The sequence below is a fragment of the Lacerta agilis genome, chromosome 4 (assembly GCF_009819535.1).
Source record: "Lacerta agilis isolate rLacAgi1 chromosome 4, rLacAgi1.pri, whole genome shotgun sequence".
In the NCBI taxonomy this organism is placed as follows: domain Eukaryota; kingdom Metazoa; phylum Chordata; class Lepidosauria; order Squamata; family Lacertidae; genus Lacerta; species Lacerta agilis.
Genome location: NC_046315.1, coordinates 21931805 through 21952529, shown reverse-complemented (window position 1 = coordinate 21952529; position 20725 = coordinate 21931805). Strand labels below are relative to the sequence as shown.

At 41.0% G+C, this 20725-nt stretch overlaps 1 protein-coding gene across 2 annotated transcripts; it reads left to right on the top strand.

Annotated features, from left to right (window-relative positions):
* Positions 1 to 13448: 13448 nt before the first annotated feature.
* Positions 13449 to 19517, top strand: EEF1AKMT1 (EEF1A lysine methyltransferase 1). 2 transcript variants are annotated; one of them, XM_033146304.1, is made up of 5 exons: positions 13449 to 13508; positions 16228 to 16380; positions 17548 to 17630; positions 18561 to 18841; positions 19246 to 19517. In XM_033146304.1, the coding sequence occupies exons 2-5, from the start codon at positions 16231 to 16233 to the stop codon at positions 19386 to 19388; spliced, it is 657 nt and encodes a 218-aa protein (XP_033002195.1). In that variant the 5' UTR covers positions 13449 to 13508; positions 16228 to 16230; the 3' UTR covers positions 19389 to 19517. The 2 variants fall into 2 exon arrangements, with proteins under 2 accessions (XP_033002195.1, XP_033002194.1); XM_033146303.1 differs by lacking the exon at positions 13449 to 13508 and adding an exon at positions 13633 to 13713.
* The last annotated feature ends 1208 nt before the right edge of the window (positions 19518 to 20725 follow it).

Below are 20725 nucleotides of genomic sequence, written 5' to 3'. Positions count from 1 at the left end.
AAGAAGAAGAAGAAGAAGAAGAAGAAGAGAAAACACCAAATGATATTTTTTAATGTGGATTTAGGGTTTGGGGGGGGCCTTCCTTGTTTTTGGGGTTTGTTTTTCCCCCCGTTTGTTTTTTTACATCAACCTGGCGTTGCATGTTTGTGTAATACAAGTTTCTACATTATATGCTGCTGCCCTAAAGTTCAGAAAGAAGAAAGGTGTATATTTTTGTTTCCCCTGAAATGAACTTTAGGAACTGTAGCCATCTCATTGCCTTAATTTAAAAGAAATAATAATAATAATAAAAATAAAAATAGCTGATGTAAGTTAGGTGAGAAATCTAAGGCAAGTTTGGGTCTTCAGAACTGTTTTAGAATGTTGGCATTAAGTTGCCATTGTACCTGTTTGCAGCCCTCCTGTGTTTGAGAGTATTATGTCCGTGTGAGTGTAAAGAGAGAAGTTCATGTGTAATTTTACTCTCAATATCTATTGATTCATGCCCAGGTTGTACACAACTACAGTGTATTTTTAGACTGAACTAGACTGAATTTGTTGAAGCAATAATGTTTCAAATGGTGTAAATTATTAATTTCTACAAACTATTTTTTATGTTGGGGCATTAGATTTGATGGCTAGACTCCACGAGTGTCAAACTCGTATAGCCATAAGCCGTGAACGTTTGATCTTCAAGATTCAGAATACTGAACTGTGGTCTGATGTCTTGCCACCACTGTCAGATTCCGCGGTGCTTGCCTTCTGCTGCTCTGATCCCACTCATTTAATGTGTTGGCACTTTAAAAAAATGTAAGATTATCTTTATGGTTTCATCCTGCACCCACCAAATAGGAGGTTGCCATGGGAACAAAGTGGCAGTAACTCAAGAATATGGAAGCAGGGAATTTCTGAATAGTTGCAAGCCAAACTAAACCAATGTTAATGCATATGCTGCTGGTTAAAACGAACTGTTTTGATGAAGGAAGGGGATAACTTGTCTCCAAGGCCTTGTGCTTCATCCCCTGCAAGATTTCCCCCCCCCCTATTGGATATTTCCAAGTAGTAATTTTTTACATTTTATATGGGGATGTATAAAACACTCGCCTCTGTATAAGCATCATGTTTTCAATTTTTGCCACCCTTGAGCTGTTCACCTCAAAATTTAATCACACTACCTGGTGTGTGAGTGTATACATGCACACACACATGCGCACACATGTTGTGGAATTTTTTAAGGGTCCAAAACATAACTTCTTTAATTCCTTCTTGGTAAGCCATGAACCCAGAAATCAAGAGAGGGGTTTGTCACTGTTTCTGCAAAACCTTTTCATAGAATGAAGACAGGCAGGAGCAAGTTGTTTCCTTGAATAAGATAAGTTCTGAAATACTAGAGTTGGGCTCAGTTGAGATACCGCTACTAAACCATGGCTTTGCCTTCAAGAACACACCCTGGGCTCATGCATTTCCTTCTCCTCTCGCAGACTTATGCATTCCCCCCATGTTCCAATATGCCGTATTTTGCAGTGGTGGCTGAACGGTGCAAATGATGGTTTCTACTAGCCATACGTTTTATCCAAACTAAAAACCACTTGTTTCAGGACCATGGTTTGGCTGTGACATCTGAACTGAGCCCAAGTCTCTTCCTTCTCGGTTAATATTGTTTCACCTGTTTCTAAGCTCGTGTTAGTGTTGTCTTGTAGAATGAGGAAATTTCTTTGGTGCCTGTTTGTTTGAAAATTTAGTTCCTGTGGCTCCACCAAAGCCATTCTCACTCTAATTATGACAGATTCTGAGTGTGTCCTTTTAAATGATTTGATAATTCGGGGGGGGGGGGGTTTCCTAAAACAACAGCTTTCAAAACATGACCGGTTGTGCTGAAGGCTGTTCACGGTTAGCAAAATAGGCAAATGTGTAGCCTAGGTGTCACAGATGGCAACTACATAGCAAATGGGGGGTGTAACTCAATTGCATTTTTCAGTTATTGTGTATAACTGATCTAGTTTATATAACTAGTGATTAAAATTGGTGCCATGTGAACCTCTTAAATTCTGGAAATTTGAGATAAGAGGGTTATCTCTAGAAGCTTTGAGAATAAGCGGGTCTGCAAGATTCCTTTTAAAGTGTATAATACTTGCAAGGCAATAGTGAAACTTGCCCAAGAATTCTACCTTCCTGGCTGGCTTGGGGAAAGATCTACCAAACACAGCTGCTTTGCAGCCTCCCATTTCCCCCCCCAGGGCATGTGCTATGGGCGTCTGTACATGCCAGTGCAAAATGAATGGAACTTGTGAACAACAATGCTTGGCAGACTGGTTCTAAAAGTAAGAGTTGTCGTGGATTATTTGTAATCTTAAACTTTTCTTCCTCATTTTAAATGTATGTTATATTAAAGGGACACTGTCCAGTACATTTTTACCTGAAATTTTTGTAACTGTTAGTAATATCTAAGAAGGCTGACTATCTTTTCTGTTTTTTGTATTTTTTTAAAAGTATAAATGACATTCAGTCTTGTCTTTCCCCATCCGACATGTTTCCAGATGTCACAGTACGTATCTCCAGCTTCTGAATGTTAGCATTTTAACAATTTCAGAGATTTATAGTAGCTCTGGAAACCTGACTTGGTGCATATGCACCTTCAGCACACTGGGGAGCTCTTTTATTACTTGACTATGTCCATGTCTTTAAAAGAAAGCAATTTTAATGAGATAATGTGTACTTCTATTAGTGGGGGCACAAACAAAACTCATGGAAGTCAATAAAAAATAATAACGCATTTCAGTTGGCTGTTAATTTAAGCCATGTGGCTTTTTTTAAAAAAAGAAATTTGTTCATTAACGTAAGAGCACTTTGTTTTGGCACACAGTGAGAAATTATAGCAAACGCTTTAAAAATTGGATTTACGCAAGAATCTGTTATGCAAGCCACAGTTGTATAATTCTAACATATAAAAATATCGAATGTGGTGCTTGGATGCTTCCATGGGATGTCTGTTCTCATGATAAGCATGCCAGTCCTTCCCCCGCCCCAAGGTTAAAGTCAGGCTTTCCAAAACATTCATTACTCTTGGGGGATAGCTTTTTAAAACTCCACCCTACTAATTGCTAGATTGTTCAAAGCATATGAATCTGACTGACACAGTTTAATACATCTAGAGTAAACTAGAGGATTTGAGCATGGGGAAGTTAACTTTGAAATCATCATGGGAGTCAATAGAAGTGTTAGCATATTTATAGCCAAAAGAACTTAACAGGAATTCTAATTTGTTCTTCCGTCTGGTTCTTGAAGAGTTTTGTTTTTTTTGTACATAAAACAAATACCGGTATATTAAAATTGTGGATAGATATTTAATGGTCTCAACAGAGCTAAAAATCCGGAAAAATTGTAATCTAAGTTCATAAGTTTTAAAGGCATACCTCCTAGCAAAATGTATTCTCACAAATTATTGTTGAAATGAAATATAGCGGCGGGGGGCGGTAAGTGAGTTTACATTTCAGTGAAAAAGAACCCTAAATTCTAATAGCAGTTCTGTCCTCTGTGAAAGTTATTCTTGTATTCTCAAATACTGGGTATAATGCTTGTCAAGCAATTAAACAATTGTATATTATTGTGAAGTGCTTAGAATGTAGCTCCATATGCTAACTATAACTTCTACTATTTGACAGTTAATTGACTACAATGTAAACTGAAAGAAAGCCCTGTAATCACAGAAACATACAAACAAAGCAATGTTTCACACTAATAGTCCACATTTGTATAATAATTGTAAAATTGGTTGTAGTAGTGTGGTAGGGTTTTTCCAGTCTTGCAATAGGGCAAAATCGAGGATGATATTTAATTTGGAAATAGTGAACTACTTTTACGCCAGAAATTGCTTATTTGTGCAAAAGCGCCATCTGAAATCATTGCTAACTCAGAGAAACTTGCTTTTCCTGACTGAGCTGTTTGGAAGGGTATGCATTTTGTTGAGTTGGCCAGCTGGTATTTGGGGAGTCATCTCTGTAACTTGAGTTTCTTCACTATTTTGAGAAGTCCTCTAAGTAGAACATGTTCTTTTTGGACTTTCATGCTATGCAAAATTTGGCAAATATGCAAAATCATATGTTTTTTCATGAAGCAGAACACAATTTAATGCCATAATGCTAAAGATCCTGAGTTTCTGTAAGATGTAGGTCATGAAGGTTGCAATCCTACACACCCTAGAAGTGAGCTCCATTGAATTAAATGGGACTTATTGCACTGTACATTTTGTACATTTAAACATAATTCACCATAAGACTGAAGTAGAACATGAAACCCTTTAGTTCTCAGCCTGGTCTCGACTAAACAAAAAAATTGGAATGACAGTTCTGAAATTGCGTAAGAGTCCCTCAACCCCACTGCATATCAGAGTAAATTGAAATATCCCATGATAAAGAGGAAGATGACATTTAAAAAGCCATAGGTTATAGTCACCTAAGAAGGCAGAATAGTGGTGGAAAAGGGTTCCTTATGAAACTTTTATTTTTGTGGTGTTCATGTTCTTGCTTTTTCCACTACAATCTCCCTTTCATCTGAATTCTGAAATGCTGTTTTCCAATTGTTTCTACTCAAGATAAGTTTATAGTAGCACATTTTCAACCCAGTTTGGGAGTTATTCAGCTTTCTACCTCTGTGTGCCACCAAAATCTGAGTAGAATCTGGGCCATTTGCTCTTGGTAATGCAGTGAAATGAGCATTCAGTATTGGGAAGAGGCAACCAGGGTGCAATTAACATTGCAAAATCATGATTGCCTTCCCAACACCTCAGATGCTGTTTTGTTTTCTCGTGTCTTACAACGGCAATTATAGGAGCTGGAAAAACATGTTAATCTTGGGCAACTAACAGTTTATCTTCAAATTATTGAGGCTTGCCGTTGACTGAATAATGCTAGCCTGTTTCAGAAATGATTGTTTCTTTTCACAGATGAGCACCATCAACTTGGAAACCCTTAGATTTACCCGTCACTGCCCTTTCTCCTGCTCCCACTATATTTTTCAGCTTCATGCTTTGATTTTATATCTCATTAATGAAGAACTATTGCTGTAGGATTTTTACCAACCTGCCTTGTTCAGCAAATGAATTCTCTCTAGAACAGCATTTGAGTGGAAGGGAAAGGAGAAATAAGCTTTTAATCCTGGCTGGATACGGAAACATCAGAGCTTTCGTTTAATTGGCAATGGGTTGTGGTTTTTTTTTTTTTTTTAAAGAAAAACACCCATAAATGTAGCACCACAATCTTGGTGCTTCAATGTGTGTCGTTCAGTATTTGGGTTTGGTATTCTTTGCTGGGTGACTAGAAAAATGTTTTATTGCAGAAGTCTTGGAAGTATAGATTGCTACTTTTTCTTTATTACACCTAATAATGCTTGCTTCTACATGAATGTTTGACTATCTGAGCTTCTGTCTTCAACTCTAAAAATCATTGTATTGCCTTTTACCAAAAAGTGGGATTATATAACAGGCTTCTATCTGTACTGAAGCAGGAGGTGGTTGCTGCAAGCAGGACTACAGTACATATCTTTTTGTCTGGTTCATTTCGGTAAACTTAGTCAACGTCAACACTGCAAAATAGCTGGGGAGGAGGGGCGGGGGAACCAATATCCCGTGTCGTCATACCTGCTCTTAACTGTTGTGTCTATGATTCATTTTTCTTGATCTGCTCCAATGCTTTTAAAACAGCATTTTGCTACTTTTGAACTATTGCTGTATTTACCAGAGAATCTTAGGAAGATCTCTTCTCACAAGATCAACACTTAACTGCGGTGAATGCTTATACTCTTCTACCATCCTAATGAAAGACTGTTCTGCTGAAGTTCTCTCGGACTGCCTTCAGGCTTTTATGCACTTTTGTGACTTTACGGCCGTTGAAATGAATTGTCTTGCAAATATTTTGATAAATGCCTATGTATTAAAAACAAACAAAAACAAATTGCCTCAGGAAAGCAAGTTACAATAGGTACCTGTCTCTTATTTTAACTGAAATATATATATATATAAATATATCCAGCTACAGTCTTTAAAATAGGTGCATCATGTTTAGAGACGAGAACTGTAACTTGGGGGGGGGGGGAAACTATCAACACTGATTATTAGTTTAACCTGGTAAAGCAAAACCTTGTTCACGTTTAAACATTCCCCCCCTCCCCCCGTAATGTTGATTTCTATATTTGGTTCCTTTCATACTTTTAGAACAGAGCATAAGAATGAGGAATGAACAAATCATACTGTAGGTGTGTATAGGTTATCCATTTCCCTTGGGAAAATCTGTCACTGTACATATTGGTTTGCTATTGAATTCATTTTTGTTCTAATTATACTGGTTTTTGCTAAAATACATCTTATTTTTCTTCCTGCTTTTTCTGATAGCAGCCTGACTACTGCAAAGGTATGGGAAGGGAAGCTGTTCTGCCAGCTTTACAGATATGTCAGAATGGTATTTGTCATAGTCAGTGGAAGTGGGGTTAATTTAGTGGAAGACAAGCCTCTTGAACTTTTCTTGCAACAGTTATAATGTTCAATATATGGGAATGTTTTTATTGCCTAGTAGTCTCTTTAGCCAATCCCAGACACTAGTTTTCTCATGGAATTCTGCTGCTTATATGGATGACCAGTACATTCAACAAGCTAAGTGCCTACAAACCAGAAAGCTGTAAAAATTGGCATGAGAGAGCAGCAGCTGTTGTTCAAAACTAGTGAAGTTATCTCCCAAACCCTGGATTTTCAAGTGCTGCTTCAACAACAACAAAACCTTTAATTTCTGGATTAGGTGGTATTGTTGCTAGAGAAATGCCTGGAATTATTCATTGGTTACCCACCCACCCACTTTAAAATGTATGTTCTTATATTGATTACCTATTACAATAGCTATTGAGGCAAATCCACATATGCTCTGGGGTGGAGAATTATGCTGATGCTGTTGGATCCTAAATTGAGTGCCCTTGTAATAAAAACGATGGACATGAGTACTGTAGACTAGAGAGAAGTTGCATAGAATTAAAATCTTCTGATCAGCAGAATGTACTGTAGTTGAGTATAGATTCATAGAATTGTAGAGTTGGAAGGGACCCTGAGGGTCATTCATTCCAACCTCCTGCAATGCAGGAGTCTCAACTAGCTCATACTTGACAGAAGGCCATCCAACCTCTGCTTAAAAACTGCCAAGGAAGGCGAGTCCACAACCTCCCAAGGGAGACTGTTCTATTGTCGAACAGCTCATAATGTCAGAAAGTTCTTCCTGGTGTTACGCTGGAATCACTTTTCTTATAACTTGAAACCATTGGTCTGAGTCCTAGCTTCTAGAGCAGGAGAAAACCCTGTATATATGCTCCAAGATGACTATGATATCTCCTCAGTCTCCTCTTTACCAGGCTTAACATAACCAATTCTATCAACTGTTGCACATAAGACTTGGTTTCCAGGCCCTTGATCATCAGTGGTTGTCCTCCTCTGCACACATTCCAGCTTGCCAAAAGCCTTACTGAAATCAAGATACACTATTTCCACAACATTCCCCTGATCCACCAAGCCTGTAGCTATCAAAAAAAAGAAAGAAAGAAACGAGATTTGTCCGTTATGACTTGTTTATTGTGAAACTCCTGTTGCGTCTTTGTAATCACAGCATACTTTTCTAAGTGCTCATAGACCAACTCTTATCTGATCCAAGACCTTTCCTGAGATGTCAAGTTGGTGGTCTTTCTCTTCCTTTTTGAAGATTGGGACAACATTTGCCCGTCTCCAGTCTGTAGGGACCTCACCTATTCTTCCAAGAATCCTCAAAAATTATACACAGAGACTTGAGATTACATCCACAAGATCCTTTAATACTCTCAGGTGCTGCTCATCAGGCCCTGGAGATTTGAATTAATTTAAAGTAGCTAGGTGTTCTCTTACTGCCCTTTTTCCTATATAGGGCTGCAGCTCCCTCCCTGTATTGTTTATTCTGTTATCACTAGGTTGGACGCTGCTTTCCTTTGGAATGAAGACAAAGTAGGCTTTCGGCAGTTCATTAATTCTATTTTATTGCAGTGGTGTACTTTGGAGCAGATATTTAAATATTAATATTCCCTTTTCTCTTACTCATTGTGTAAGTTTTTGTTGCCACACTCCTATGGTTTGAAAATGCAAGGGGCATGTTTGGTGAAGAAGTAGTTACTAAAAATTTCTATGCAGTCTAGACCAAACAAAAATTGTACTGCATCAAAGTATGACCCGAGGAGTTAGGGGTGGGCTGAAATATTGGTTTGAACACAGGCTGGACTTATGTATCTCCTTTGCCCATAGCAAAGCAGACTAAGAGGATTTGTAATACAGCCAGCCGGTTTGCTATTTGTAGGTGGTGGGGACCAGCTTGCTTTAAAACTCTTGAGACTCAAAAGTAAAACTGAAAAACATGTTCATGCATATTATATATGCATTGCGTCATCTATTCGGCATTTTTGTATGATGTTTTCACCCACGTTTGTGGATGTATTCCAGTCTTGGCCCCAAATACAGTGGGTAAGCTATAGCAGCCGCTGGTGGCATGAAAAATAAAAATAATCTGGAGGGGCACAGAAAGGGAATAGTGCATTTGGGAGGGAGGTGAACTTTGTTCCACAGGTTAGATTTCTGAAAAAAGGAATAAGAGAGTGTTTCATCTTAACACTCACCCCTAGACATAATTTCTCTGATGCATGTCCTGTTGATTTTGATTAACTTTCAGGGAAGGGGCTCTCTTTCTTGCAGAGAAGCATGCTTAGGATTGCATCCATGATCATCATGATGTGCCTTGTTTAGGTGCTATACAAAGACCTAAGTACATATGATAAGATGGGTTGCTCTTCCCATTTGTTCTACTAGTAGACAAGGGGGATGCAATTCATAGAGTCTGTCTCTCTCTTTGCAAGGAAGAGAGCTCCTCTCCATATTCCAGGGCATAACAGTACCAAGATGGAAAAAGCAATGTATTAACACACCTGAGTGATGCCCAGCTATCAACAGTCATAGGCTCTTCACCACAACAAACTAGTTCCAATTAACATTAGAAGAAGAACCTAAAGAGATGGAACAACATGAATTTCACTCAGACAAAATAGCCATGATCAAAATGATCACCCTCCCAAAACTAACCTACCTATTCCAAACCCTCCCAATCTGGATTCCCCCAACCCAACTCCGCAGATGGCAGAGAAAACTACACTCTCTTTTCACATAAAAAACCAAGCATGAACCCAAATACCTGCACCTCCCAACCTCAGAAGAAGGATGAGGAATCCCCAACATAAAAGCAAATTACATTGTCAACCAAATATGCAACATAATCCCATATATACTAGAAGATGAGACAAAACAATGGATACACCTAGAGAGGGACACAATTGAAAATGCCTGCACCACAGCATACCCACTCCTCCCAAACAAAGGAAAATTCCCACACCACTTAACAGGTACACGCAGACCATGTTCAAAGCATGGAAAACAGAAATAGGCAAACTATCCCCAACCCCATCCCCACTAATTCCCCTGGCGTACAAAACCCAGATAAAAACCTGGCAAACCAAAGGCTTGTCAACACAAGAAATACAGGATAAACTAGGAGACACCCAAATGCCCTGGCTAGTGCAACACCAATTACATGCCCTCTTAAACAATCCAACAGTAAAAACAGCAGCAACTAGGCCCCTGACAACCTTCAAAAACCACCTCCTAACAACAAAGGGACACAGTAAAGGGATGTTATCCGCAATATACAAAATGCTACTCCAAAATCCCACGAAATCCCTAGACACAATCAAAAAACAATGGGAGGATGACATAGGCTATGAGATTAACCCCACTCAATGGACCAGAATGTGGTCTAAACCCCCCTTTAAATCCATATCAATGAAAAGAAAAGAACTCACTCTGAAACTCACCTACAGGTGGTACCTAACACCAAGAAAACTAGCACTAATATGCCCAGGAACCTCACCAAAATGCTGGAGATGGTGCACCTCCACAGGCACATACCTCCACATGTGGTGGGAGTGCCCCAAAATCCAACTATTCTGGACAACAGCCACACGAGAAATATGTAAAATAACCAAGCAAGTATTAGACATCACCCCAGAATTGACCCTACTAAACATCTTCCAAGACAATAATGCCTATTTATACCACAAAGAACTCATAACCCACCTACTTTCAGCAACCAGAAACATCATAACCAGACACTGGAGAGACCTGTCAGGAGTAAGCATGGACCAATGGTACCAAATAGTATGGGAAACAGCCTTACTAGAAAAATTAACCAATAAGCTGAAAATGACACGGGGATAAATAGAAGAAGACGCCTTCACCCCGGTATGGCTCTCCTTTATCACATACACAGCCTGACAAGACAATGACAAAAATCCACCAACAGCATACAAATCAATATGGCTAACCTGATCCAAAACACTCACCTATCCCACTCACATGAAAACAAAGACCACCACAGCCAATCACAAACAAACAACCACACCCTAGGCCAACCCAATCTCTCTCACCACCAAAGGAACACAAGTGAATAGCAGAGAACCTGCACAAGCGGCGCTGACAACCCCCCCCCCAATATATTAAGTAAAATAGAAACATCGCCACCCAACCTTACCCCCACTCACCTCTCCCCCGTCCACCTCTTCCCCCCTTTTCTTCCTAATGTCTCAACAAATGAAACTGATCTGTAAAAAAATGTTACTTGAAAAAGAGAGAGAGAGAGAGATTGCACATACTTTTGTAAAACAAGAAAATCTTTAATAAAAATACATTTTTAAAAAACCATTAGAAGAAGAGAAAGGACCATGGCAGGGGGAACAGTAGGAGAACAACTCTCACCCAAACCAAATAAACATACTACTACAATCAGGATTATGGTGTCCCACCTTCCACCCTGCAGTGAGAAAGTAAGGGAGAAACAGTGGGTGGGGAAGATTCTTTCCATCTCCAGACTCAATAAGAACCAATATTTAATTTTTCTGCAGTTGCAGAAAGGATCCTAAGATGGGATATTCAACAGCTCTCCCCATATGGGTCAGGAACTTGCTTGAGCAACCATCTATAGTCAGATGTAAGGTAAACTGCATTTCCATGTGCTCTGGCTTCTGTAACGGTGCTCTGCTTGGCGCATGACCCCGGAAAGCTGTCTGGGGGCAAACACCAGCTCCCTTGGCTTGAAAGCGAGTTGAGTGCTGCTGCACCCCATAGTCGCCTATGGCTGGACTTAACCGTCCAGGGGTCCTCCACTACATTGAGACTTTCTTATGGAGCACCCTCCTGCTGAACAAAGCTTTGGCCAAGGAAAGTGTATCTGATCTACAGTACCTGATAAAGGAAGAAACGGAGGACCAGGTGGCTACCCTACAGTTATCAGCCAAGAGCTTTAATACTGGGTTGCAGCCAAGGTAGCAGCACACCTGGTGGAGTGAGCAATAATGCCCCCAGACACAGCAATAGCGAACACCTCATAGCATTGCAATGCAGTACATGTTTTGATCCAGCATGCCAAAGTTGCTGTCAGTACTACCATGTAGGTGAAAGGAGACACAAGATAAAACATTCTTAGCAAGCGTAAGATTTCGATGGCCCATTGAACATCTAGATTAATTCTTGTTCCATGGGAGCCTTCCGGAAACAACAAAATGATGGTCATATGACCTCTTGAGCCCTGTGCAACATGGAGTTGATATTAGTGGGGGGGATTGTTGTGGCAAAAGAGATAATGCTTCTAGATACCTTGCATGACACTGCCCTAGAACAGTTGGCCACTGAATCAACCAGAGGGGCAGCGACCCTAGATTTAATATTAAGTGGCATCCAGGACTTGGGGCAGTATGGAAGTGTTGTTGAACCAAGCAATAACTGTGACCATCAGGCTAACCAATTTTATATAAAAAAAAATTCCTTCCAGTAGCACCTTAGAGACCAACTAAGTTTGTTATTGGTATGAGCTTTCGTGTGCATGCACACTTCTTCAGATACCAATTTTATATATTCAGTGACTGTTTGGAACAGCACTACTTAACAGTAGGTAACATATGTTACACCAATGTACAAACTGGAGAGAGAGAGAAAGTTCAGAACGAAGACTCAATTCCTAAACTTGGGAGCAAGCCCCATTCAACTCAATGGGTCTTACTTCCCGGTAGGCTGCAAATCCTAAATAAATCTAAATAAATCTGGTAGTCCGAGTGACTGAAGCCCCCTCACGTCTTTTGCAATAACTGACAGGGTCATGTGTTGTTGTTCAGTCGTTCAGTCGTGTCCGACTCTTCGTGACCCCATGGACCAGAGCACGCCAGGCACGCCTATCCTTCACTGCCTCCCGCAGTTTGGCCAAACTCATGCCAGTCGCTTCGAGAACACTGTCCAACCATCTCACCCTCTGTCGTCCCCTTCTCCTTGTGCCCTCCATCTTTCCCAACATCAGGGTCTTTTCTAGGGAGTCTTCTCTTCTCATGAGGTGGCCAAAGTACTGGAGCCTCAACTTCAGGATCTGTCCTTCTAGTGAGCACTCAGGGCTGATTTCTTTGAGAATGGATAGGTTTGATCTTCTTGCAGTCCATGGGACTCTCAAGAGTCTCCTCCAGCACCATAATTCAAAAGCATCAATTCTTTGGCGATCAGCCTTCTTGATGGTCCAGCTCTCACTTCCGTACATTACTACTGGGAAAACCATAGCTTTAACTATACGGACCTTTGTCGGCAAGGTGATGTCTTTGCTTTTTAAGATACTGTCTAGGTTTGTCATTGCTTTTCTCCCAAGAAGCAGGCGTCTTCTAATTTCGTGACTGCTATCACCATCTGCAGTGATCATGGAACCCAAGAAAGTGAAATCTCTCACTGCCTCCATTTCTTCCCCTTCTATTTGCCAGGAGGTGATGGGACCAGTGGCCATGATCTTAGTTTTTTTGATGTTGAGCTTCAGACCATATTTTGCGCTCTCCTCTTTCACCCTCATTAAAAGGTTCTTTAATTCCTCCTCACTTTCTTCCATCAAGGTAGTATCTACATGACCCCATCAAGGGTCATGTAGCTGAACTTAATTATAGTACAGAACTAATGAATGTTGTTTTCCTCTAATAGCATTTCCCTTCGTTTCCCATTTCTCTTTCTCTCCGAGTTCTGTTTAGTCCCTTCAAATAGCTCCCTCTTCCTTTTACTTAAACGCCTCCCCTCTTTATTTTTATTCTCATGCCTAGAAGTCGGTTTTCCTTAACTGGTTTATAGGTAAGCTTTGCATGTTTATTAACTGGCCCGTTCCACACACACACACACCATTAATATAAAATAATAAAGATGAGGTGTGTCATAAACGTAGGTGGCAAGATTAAAGAAAATAGTAAAAAAAAAATCAGGCTCGCTCTGAGGGATAAACAGGGCAAGCAAAGGAGCCGCTTTTCCTGCGCTAGAGGGCGCAAGAGAGCAGCTTTCCGGCCGCCGGGCTTCGCTGCTTGTGAGGGGAGGCGGGCGGAGCCTGGCGAAGGGAGGCCGCGGGAGTAGAGGCCGCGCTGCGGTGAGTGGCGGGGAAGGGGAAATGGCTGCCAGCGCAGGAGGGAAGGAGCGGAGTCCCGAAAGAAGAGATGGGGAGGCCCGGCAGCTCTCAGTGTTGTGCTTATGGGGGGAATAGGTTGGACGAAGAGGACGTGCCGTGGGACGGGGTGGGAGGGAAGAGAAGGTTTGCACTGGGCTGGGCTCGCACTCGCAGCATCATGGAAAAGGTTAGCGACAGGGGCAACGGTGGCGTGTGGTGCAGCATGTTCCCGCAAATATGTAGCGCTCTGGGTTTATTTATTTTGTGTTTATTTCCTTGTGAAGGTCAGGTGTGTCTGCGTGTGTTTGCAGAGTTCCTCGACGCCGCAGACGCAGTTCCCAACGCATTTCCTTTAAAAACTTTTCTTTTGGCAGTCATTGTGGCAAACTTGTTCTGTTTAGCTGAGTTTTCCTCACGCCGCCTTCCAGGGATGCATGCATATCAATTTGGGGCGCTCTCGAAGTCGCTAGCCCAGGTGCCCCCTTTTCTTTTTCTTTTTGAAAGGACAGGAAGAGGGAACGTATAAAAGGTTGCACAAGTGGGTGGTATTGAGAAGAGGCAGCGAGCCCAAAATGCTTCAGGAATACAGTAGTGTAAAACTCCCTGGTCCCTATGCTAGACCCAAAGTTCCCTGCTGAATTTGCAGCTGAGCAGAAGTCAAGGAAGGCCTTGGTATGCCTTACAGCGCCTGCAAATATGAATTGGGCCGCGAATAGGGTCTTAAGGTGTGGTGGCTTCCTTGAAATACTTGGGAATCTCAGCACAGTCCGTAGTCGGGGATGGTAGGAGTTGTAACCCAACAACGTCTGGCGGGACACAGGCTCCTCATCTCTGCTTAGATAAAAATCAAAACCACCAACACAATGTAGGTCAAGCGCCAAAGTGACTTCCGACGCATCGTGAGCTTTATGACTTGAGTGGAGCTTGAGTCTGACTATTTCAAAACCACACACCAACCACTATACAAAGTGTTATAAAGAAATTGTGTCCCAATCGGTTATATGTTTCTGATATAAATTGGTCACGTAAGCCCGAGTTGTGGTGAACTAGGCAATAATTTTTTAAGAAGCATTTCTGTAATGCACTAGAGAGATGTTTTTAAACATCTATATGGAGCCGCTGGGAGAGATCATTGGGGGGGGGGGTAGGCTGGGTGTTCATCAATATGCGGATGATATCCAGCTCTACCTCTCTTTTAAATCGGAACCAGTGAAGGCAGCGAATGACCTGTGTGAGTGTCTGGAGGCGGTTGGAAGATAGATGGTGGTTATCAGATTGAGGTTGAATCCTGACAAGACAGAAGTACTGTTTTGGGGGGATGGGGTGGACAGGTGTAGGGGACTCCCTGGTCCTGAATTGGTAAGTGTGCGCCTGAAGGACCAGGTGCGCAGCCTGGGAGTCATCTTGGACTCACAGCTATCCATGGAGGCGCAGGTCAGTTCTGTGTTTGGGCAGCTGTTTACCAGCTCCATCTGGTATGCACGCTGAGACCCTACCTACCCGCAAACTGTCTCGCCAGAGTGGTGCACGCTCTAGTTATCTCTCGCTTGGACTACTGCAATGCACTCTACGTGGGGCTACCTTTGAAGGTGACCCAGAAATTGCAATTAATCCAGAATGCAGCAGCTAGACTGGTGACTGGGAGTGACCACTGAGACCATATAATACCGGTCCTGAAATACCTACATTGGCTCCCAGTACGTTTCCGAGCACAATTCAAAGTGTTGGTGCTGACCTTTAAAGCCCTAAATGGCCTTGGTCCTGTATACCTGAAGGAGCGTCTCCACCCCCATCGTTCAGCCCAGACACTGAGGTCCAGCTCAAAGGACCTTCTGGTGGTTCCCCCACTGCGAGAAGTGAGGTTACTAGGGAACCAGGCAGAGGGCCTTCTTTGTAGTGGCACCTGCCCTGTGGAACACCCTCCCATCAGATGTCAAGGAAATAAACAACAGTCAGACTTTTAGAAGATATCTGAAGGTATCTGTACATTATTGGGGAAAATTAAATGTCATATGTTTTGCGATTTTTTTATATGTACTGTAAGCTTCCCAGAGTGGCTGGGGAATAAAAATTATTATTACTACTACTACTACTACTACTAGTAATACTAAATTGCTTTAGGCATACATTTGTCAAATACGATCTTAATCCATACAAGACTTTTCATTATGAACTATGTTTAACAAACCGTAAATATACACAGCTGGAAGTTTGTAGACATGAAAACATGTTTCTTTTGAAGTTGACAGCTGTGCTGATATTGGCTCAGAACAGAATAATAAAATATGCAGTTTAAACATAATTTTTCTTGACACCTTAAAAGTGAAACTAAAGAGTGTTTCTAGTTCTCTTGCTCCCCACCTCCCCACCAATTAAAATGTACCTTCAACATGAAAATAACATAGGAAGGGAATTAATCTGGAAAAATATCAGCTGCAAACATCCACAGTATTTGAGAACTCCATTCCTATAAGGATTCCTAGAGATGCTCTCCATGATATATGGGCAGTCAAAATGTATGAAATTTAAAATATTTCTGAAATATTGCTTTTATTCCTATTTTTGTTGTTGCCAGAAACGAGAAAACACTCTCATCTCTGCCTCCTATGGCAAAGAGATATAATTTTACAACTAGTCTCTGTATCTTTTGAAGATTTTTGTTAATTAATAAAAGGGTTGTTTTATTTTGCTTTGCGTCTAGAAAATGAGTGACAGTGACGATGATGTCCCCCAGCTTTCATCTGAAGCCTTATCTGCTCTGCAGGAGTTCTATATTGAGCAACAGCAGAGAGAAGACATTAAGGCAACAGAAAGATTTGATAACAATTGTCTTGGCCCAATAGAAGAGAACTGGGTAAGCAGGTGCATTTTGACTAAAATACAGTTTGTGGTAGCACTTCTATAGAATGGTACAGGATCACAGATATGCAGGACAAAATAATGAGAAGAGAGGCACCCAACAAGACTATCAATAGTTGGAACGCTAAATGACATCGGGATCCACCATTATTGTTACAGCTCAGATGAATTTTTTTACTTGTGTTTGGCTTTTAAGTCAGCTTGCTGTATTGAGAAACAGTTCAGAGAATGTAAACGCTGGGCAAGCAAATTGTCTATAGTGGTGTGTTTTCCTCTGTTTGTTAGACATTGACTGCATTAGTATAATTGCACTATTTCCACTCATTAGCTTGCTTCTCATGGGAAACTTGCAGTTTGGGAAAGTGGAAGAAAGATTATCTTTTCCTTCAGTGAAAAATTAGACAGAACTGAAGATCCAATTTAATACTAAGAAACAAAGTTATCATTGGCTCAGTTTTTTCTACCTAACCTGTACTTTCCAATTTTTCTCATGGCAAAGAAATGGGTATGAAATGGATATTTGGAGGGTGCAGGGAACCAAAATTGGAGCCAGGAAAATCTTACTTCTTCCAAGCATTAAGCATGTGGTCCTTCCCCAGTCCACCCCGCTTGTTTCCCATTCTAGTTTCCCTGCCCACTTCTCTTGGCAGCTAGTTCCCGGTGTGTCTCATAAGCCTGGGCCACACAAATGTACATACGTATTTTAAATACCGTAACAAATTATGAATTGTTAACATGTGATTCAGGAGTGTATGTCCACTGTCTGCACCCAACAAGCCAATCCTTAACCCCTGTTGCTGCAGATGCTTCTCTGGCTCCCTCCCCCCTGCAGGCTCCACATTCCACATTTTCTGCTCATTCCATGGTATCTTATCATCTTTATCCTTCCAGTCTGACCTTTCAGCTCTCTACCATGATCATTGACATGTTGTGTCTCCTTTTTCTTCTGTGTGCCCTTTTTACCCCGGGGACAATGAAATGGAAAGTGAAAAGGACACAACTATTGGATATCTGTAGTGGAGGCCATATACAACCCTGAGCCCCATTTTGCTTAGTCAGATGTCTGTGTGTGTCCCCCACTCTGTTGACTCAGCAGAAGCAAAGCAGACATATATTGTACAAGAAAAGTGCATTACTGATATTTGTGCTTTATTACCCCCAGCAACTGAGCCAGTTTTGGTATGATGCTGAAACTGCGCTCCATTTAGCTAACGAGGCTGCAAGAGCAGTTGGAAGCTGTGGCAGGTGAGTTCTATAAATCTAGCAGTGGTTTTTTTGCCTTTTTGAAAATATTGTAATACTGTTTTCTGGCTTTTTTCATAGTATGTTAATGTGTCAACCTTTCTGTAGTACATCACTGTAAAACAGCCTTGATAGTGAGACAACTTTGATCATTAAAGCACAGGACTGTGAAATGTTGTTTATAATTTCTACATTGCATATAACATGCAAGCTTTCCTTATCACCTACCTGTGACGAAGGAATCAACATTTCCATTTTACAGATGAATTGAGACTGAGACTTGAGGCCATCTATTAATTTGTGCAAGGATTTTCAAGCCTCACTTCTGAGGTCCAAGCGAACTTTGCAAAATGATGCTAAGAACTCCTGTCCATCTCTAAGACCTCTTTTATATTTATTGTGAATTTGACTAAGATGGCATTCCAGAACTGTTTGGAGGACCAATGTTTTCTGTTTCTTGTGACATGCCACAGTCCTAATTGTGCACATTACCTCTGTATGGTCAACTGTTTTTGCAGTACAGAAGCTCAGCCCTTGGTTCCTGCATGTGGTGGGGACTGCATTGCTTGGAGCATGAAAACTGTAATGGTTGAATATACACAATGCAGTCAGCAGAGATATCATTGGAAATATGTGGGTAATAAAAATGCATTGTTTAACCTTGTCATATCTGAAGGAGCAGATAGTTGTGGCTCTTCTCCTTTCTTAATAAGGTACAGTTCACTTGGTGTGTGAGGGTTTTGTTTGCAGTTGCTTGTAAAGTTTCTTAAATTCAGTGATTCTAAGTTAGCATTTCCACTCGAAAAAAGAAATTCTTCTTTTTTGGGGTAATTGCTATGCCAGTGCGAACTTCAGGTTGCCACGCACACGCTGTTTAGCACAAGTTCTGGATTAAATATCTGAACCTTTTTCTTTATTTCTTTATCTTTTCAGAATAGCATGTGTTAGTGCACCCAGTGTTTATCAAAAATTGAAAGAACGGGACAACAAAGATTTTTCAACATGTTTATTGGAATATGACCAAAGATTTTCCGTGTATGGAGCTGAATATGTTTTCTATGATTACAACAATCCCTTGAACCTTCCGGCCAACCTCACAGCACATAGTTTTGACATTGTCGTAGCAGATCCACCCTACCTGTCTGAAGAGTGTCTCAGAAAAACTGCAGAAACCATAAAATACTTAACTAAAGGAAAGGTTCTGCTTTGTACAGGTATAAGCATTGCAACATCTAACATCTTATTATCTATAATTATAGTGTCTGCATTCATTTAAAAGTATAATGCTCATGACTTTGTATAGCATCTTGATTTGGGAAAAAGTCAGCTCTCACAGAAAGCTGTTTTTAAGGATATAGGATAGTGGGGGGGAAACAGGAGTAGTTAAAAAAGATAATTTAAATATGCCATTGCTTTGCTATGATAGCAAACTGAAATGTCAATGTTGACTCTGGACATTGGCTGCTTGGGGCAACCATAGAGAAAATCTATTTGCCTTCATGCCCTAATTCTGAGAAGTCTGTGGTTGGCCACTGTTTGAAATGGGATGGGCGAACAAGAAAGTTCTTACTCTTTTTGTTCCATTAAGACATGATCTTTTGTTCATTTTCTGCTGCAGGTGCTGTTATGGAAGAATATGCTGCTAAGTATCTTGGTGTGAAGATGAGCAAGTTTATTCCAAAACATACTCGAAACCTAGCCAATGAATTTAGATGTTACGTGAACTATGATTCTGGACTAGATTCTGATTCTGCTTCTTGACACTTCTCATAAAGAATTAACCAAATATTTCAGTCGGGGGCTTTTTTCCTTCTCTGGAGGTGTGAACATTTGTAATTTGTTTTTAACATTCAACAGTATTTGTGCTAATAGGAGGGAGGTGGTGATGAGAGGCGAGAGTGGAGCAAGTGGGCATAGGACAGGTGCAGTCACATTGGATAACCTTTCTCCCACCAAAACAATTTTTATACTCTGCTAACCCAGCTGACAGGTCTTGCTCCCTTTCCTATTGCTCTTCATAATTCTGTGGGGAACTGAAGCCGAGAACAAGTGATGTAACTAAGTTCCTCTTCATGAGTCCCTGGTAAGCAAAAATCTGAACTCCAGCACTGTAACAAGCTTCATATTTTTCATTATGAATTGCCACCTTGTGTATTTGATCTCTGATAAGTTATTGCTTTCTTAAAGGGGAAGGGAAAACATTTTGTTAAAATGTTGCACAGAAATGGGGGACTACTATTCTAAAATGCCTTGTCAGAAGTTTTTTTTTTTTTTAAGGGCATTTTATGTTATTAGGCTGCCATATTATCTTTCCACCACGGGGTGCGGGTGTTGCTGTGGGTTAAACCACAGAGCCTAGGGCTTTCTGATCAGAAGGTCGGCGGTTCGAATCCCTGCGGGAAGGTAAACGGCATTTCCATGCACTGCTCTGGTTCACCAGAAGCGGCTTAGTCATGCTGGCCACATGACCCAGAAGCTGTACGCCGGCTCCCTCAGCCAGTAACGCGAGATGTGCGCCGCAACCCCAGAGTCGGACATGACTGGACCTAATGGTCAGGGGTCCCTTTACCTTTATTATCTTTCCAGATGTATTGGGTACCTGACTTTATCATGTGGTTGGGTTGCTAAATACTTATTTCCCAATTCAGAAGAGTATGACCCACATCAAACACTCAAGGTGTATCTCACAGAATTTTTGCATATGAAACGTGAACTAATTTCATTTTTCTCTGAATAAGCCATTAAGCACTTTTGCAGCATAACATCCATTGATCCAAAGAGGCAATCGGGTAACCTTTCTGACCTTTATCAAACTGAAGTTGTATGGACAGTACTGAATTCATTTTATTACGCTTGTGTGCCATAAAATGTCCTTAGATTCTCTTGTATGATGTATTATGGTACAGGGACTTGCCAACAGGAACAAACTCAGTTGGTCTCTAAGGTGCTACTGGAAAGAATTTTTGATTTTGTTTTGACTATGGCAGACCAACACGGCTACCCACCTGTAACTGCCTAAATCCTGTTCTGCTTTGGAGATGGGGAATGGGTAGGTTTTTATTCTGCCCCAGCCATTGGCTGAGCTGCAGTCATTGTAC

Coding starts and splice junctions, on each gene's coding strand:
- EEF1AKMT1 (XM_033146303.1), top strand. Junction 17,631..18,560: donor GCAGTTGGAAGCTGTGGCAG/GTGAGTTCTATA, acceptor TTATCTTTTCAG/AATAGCATGTGTTAGTGCAC. Junction 18,842..19,245: donor AAAGGTTCTGCTTTGTACAG/GTATAAGCATTG, acceptor TTTCTGCTGCAG/GTGCTGTTATGGAAGAATAT.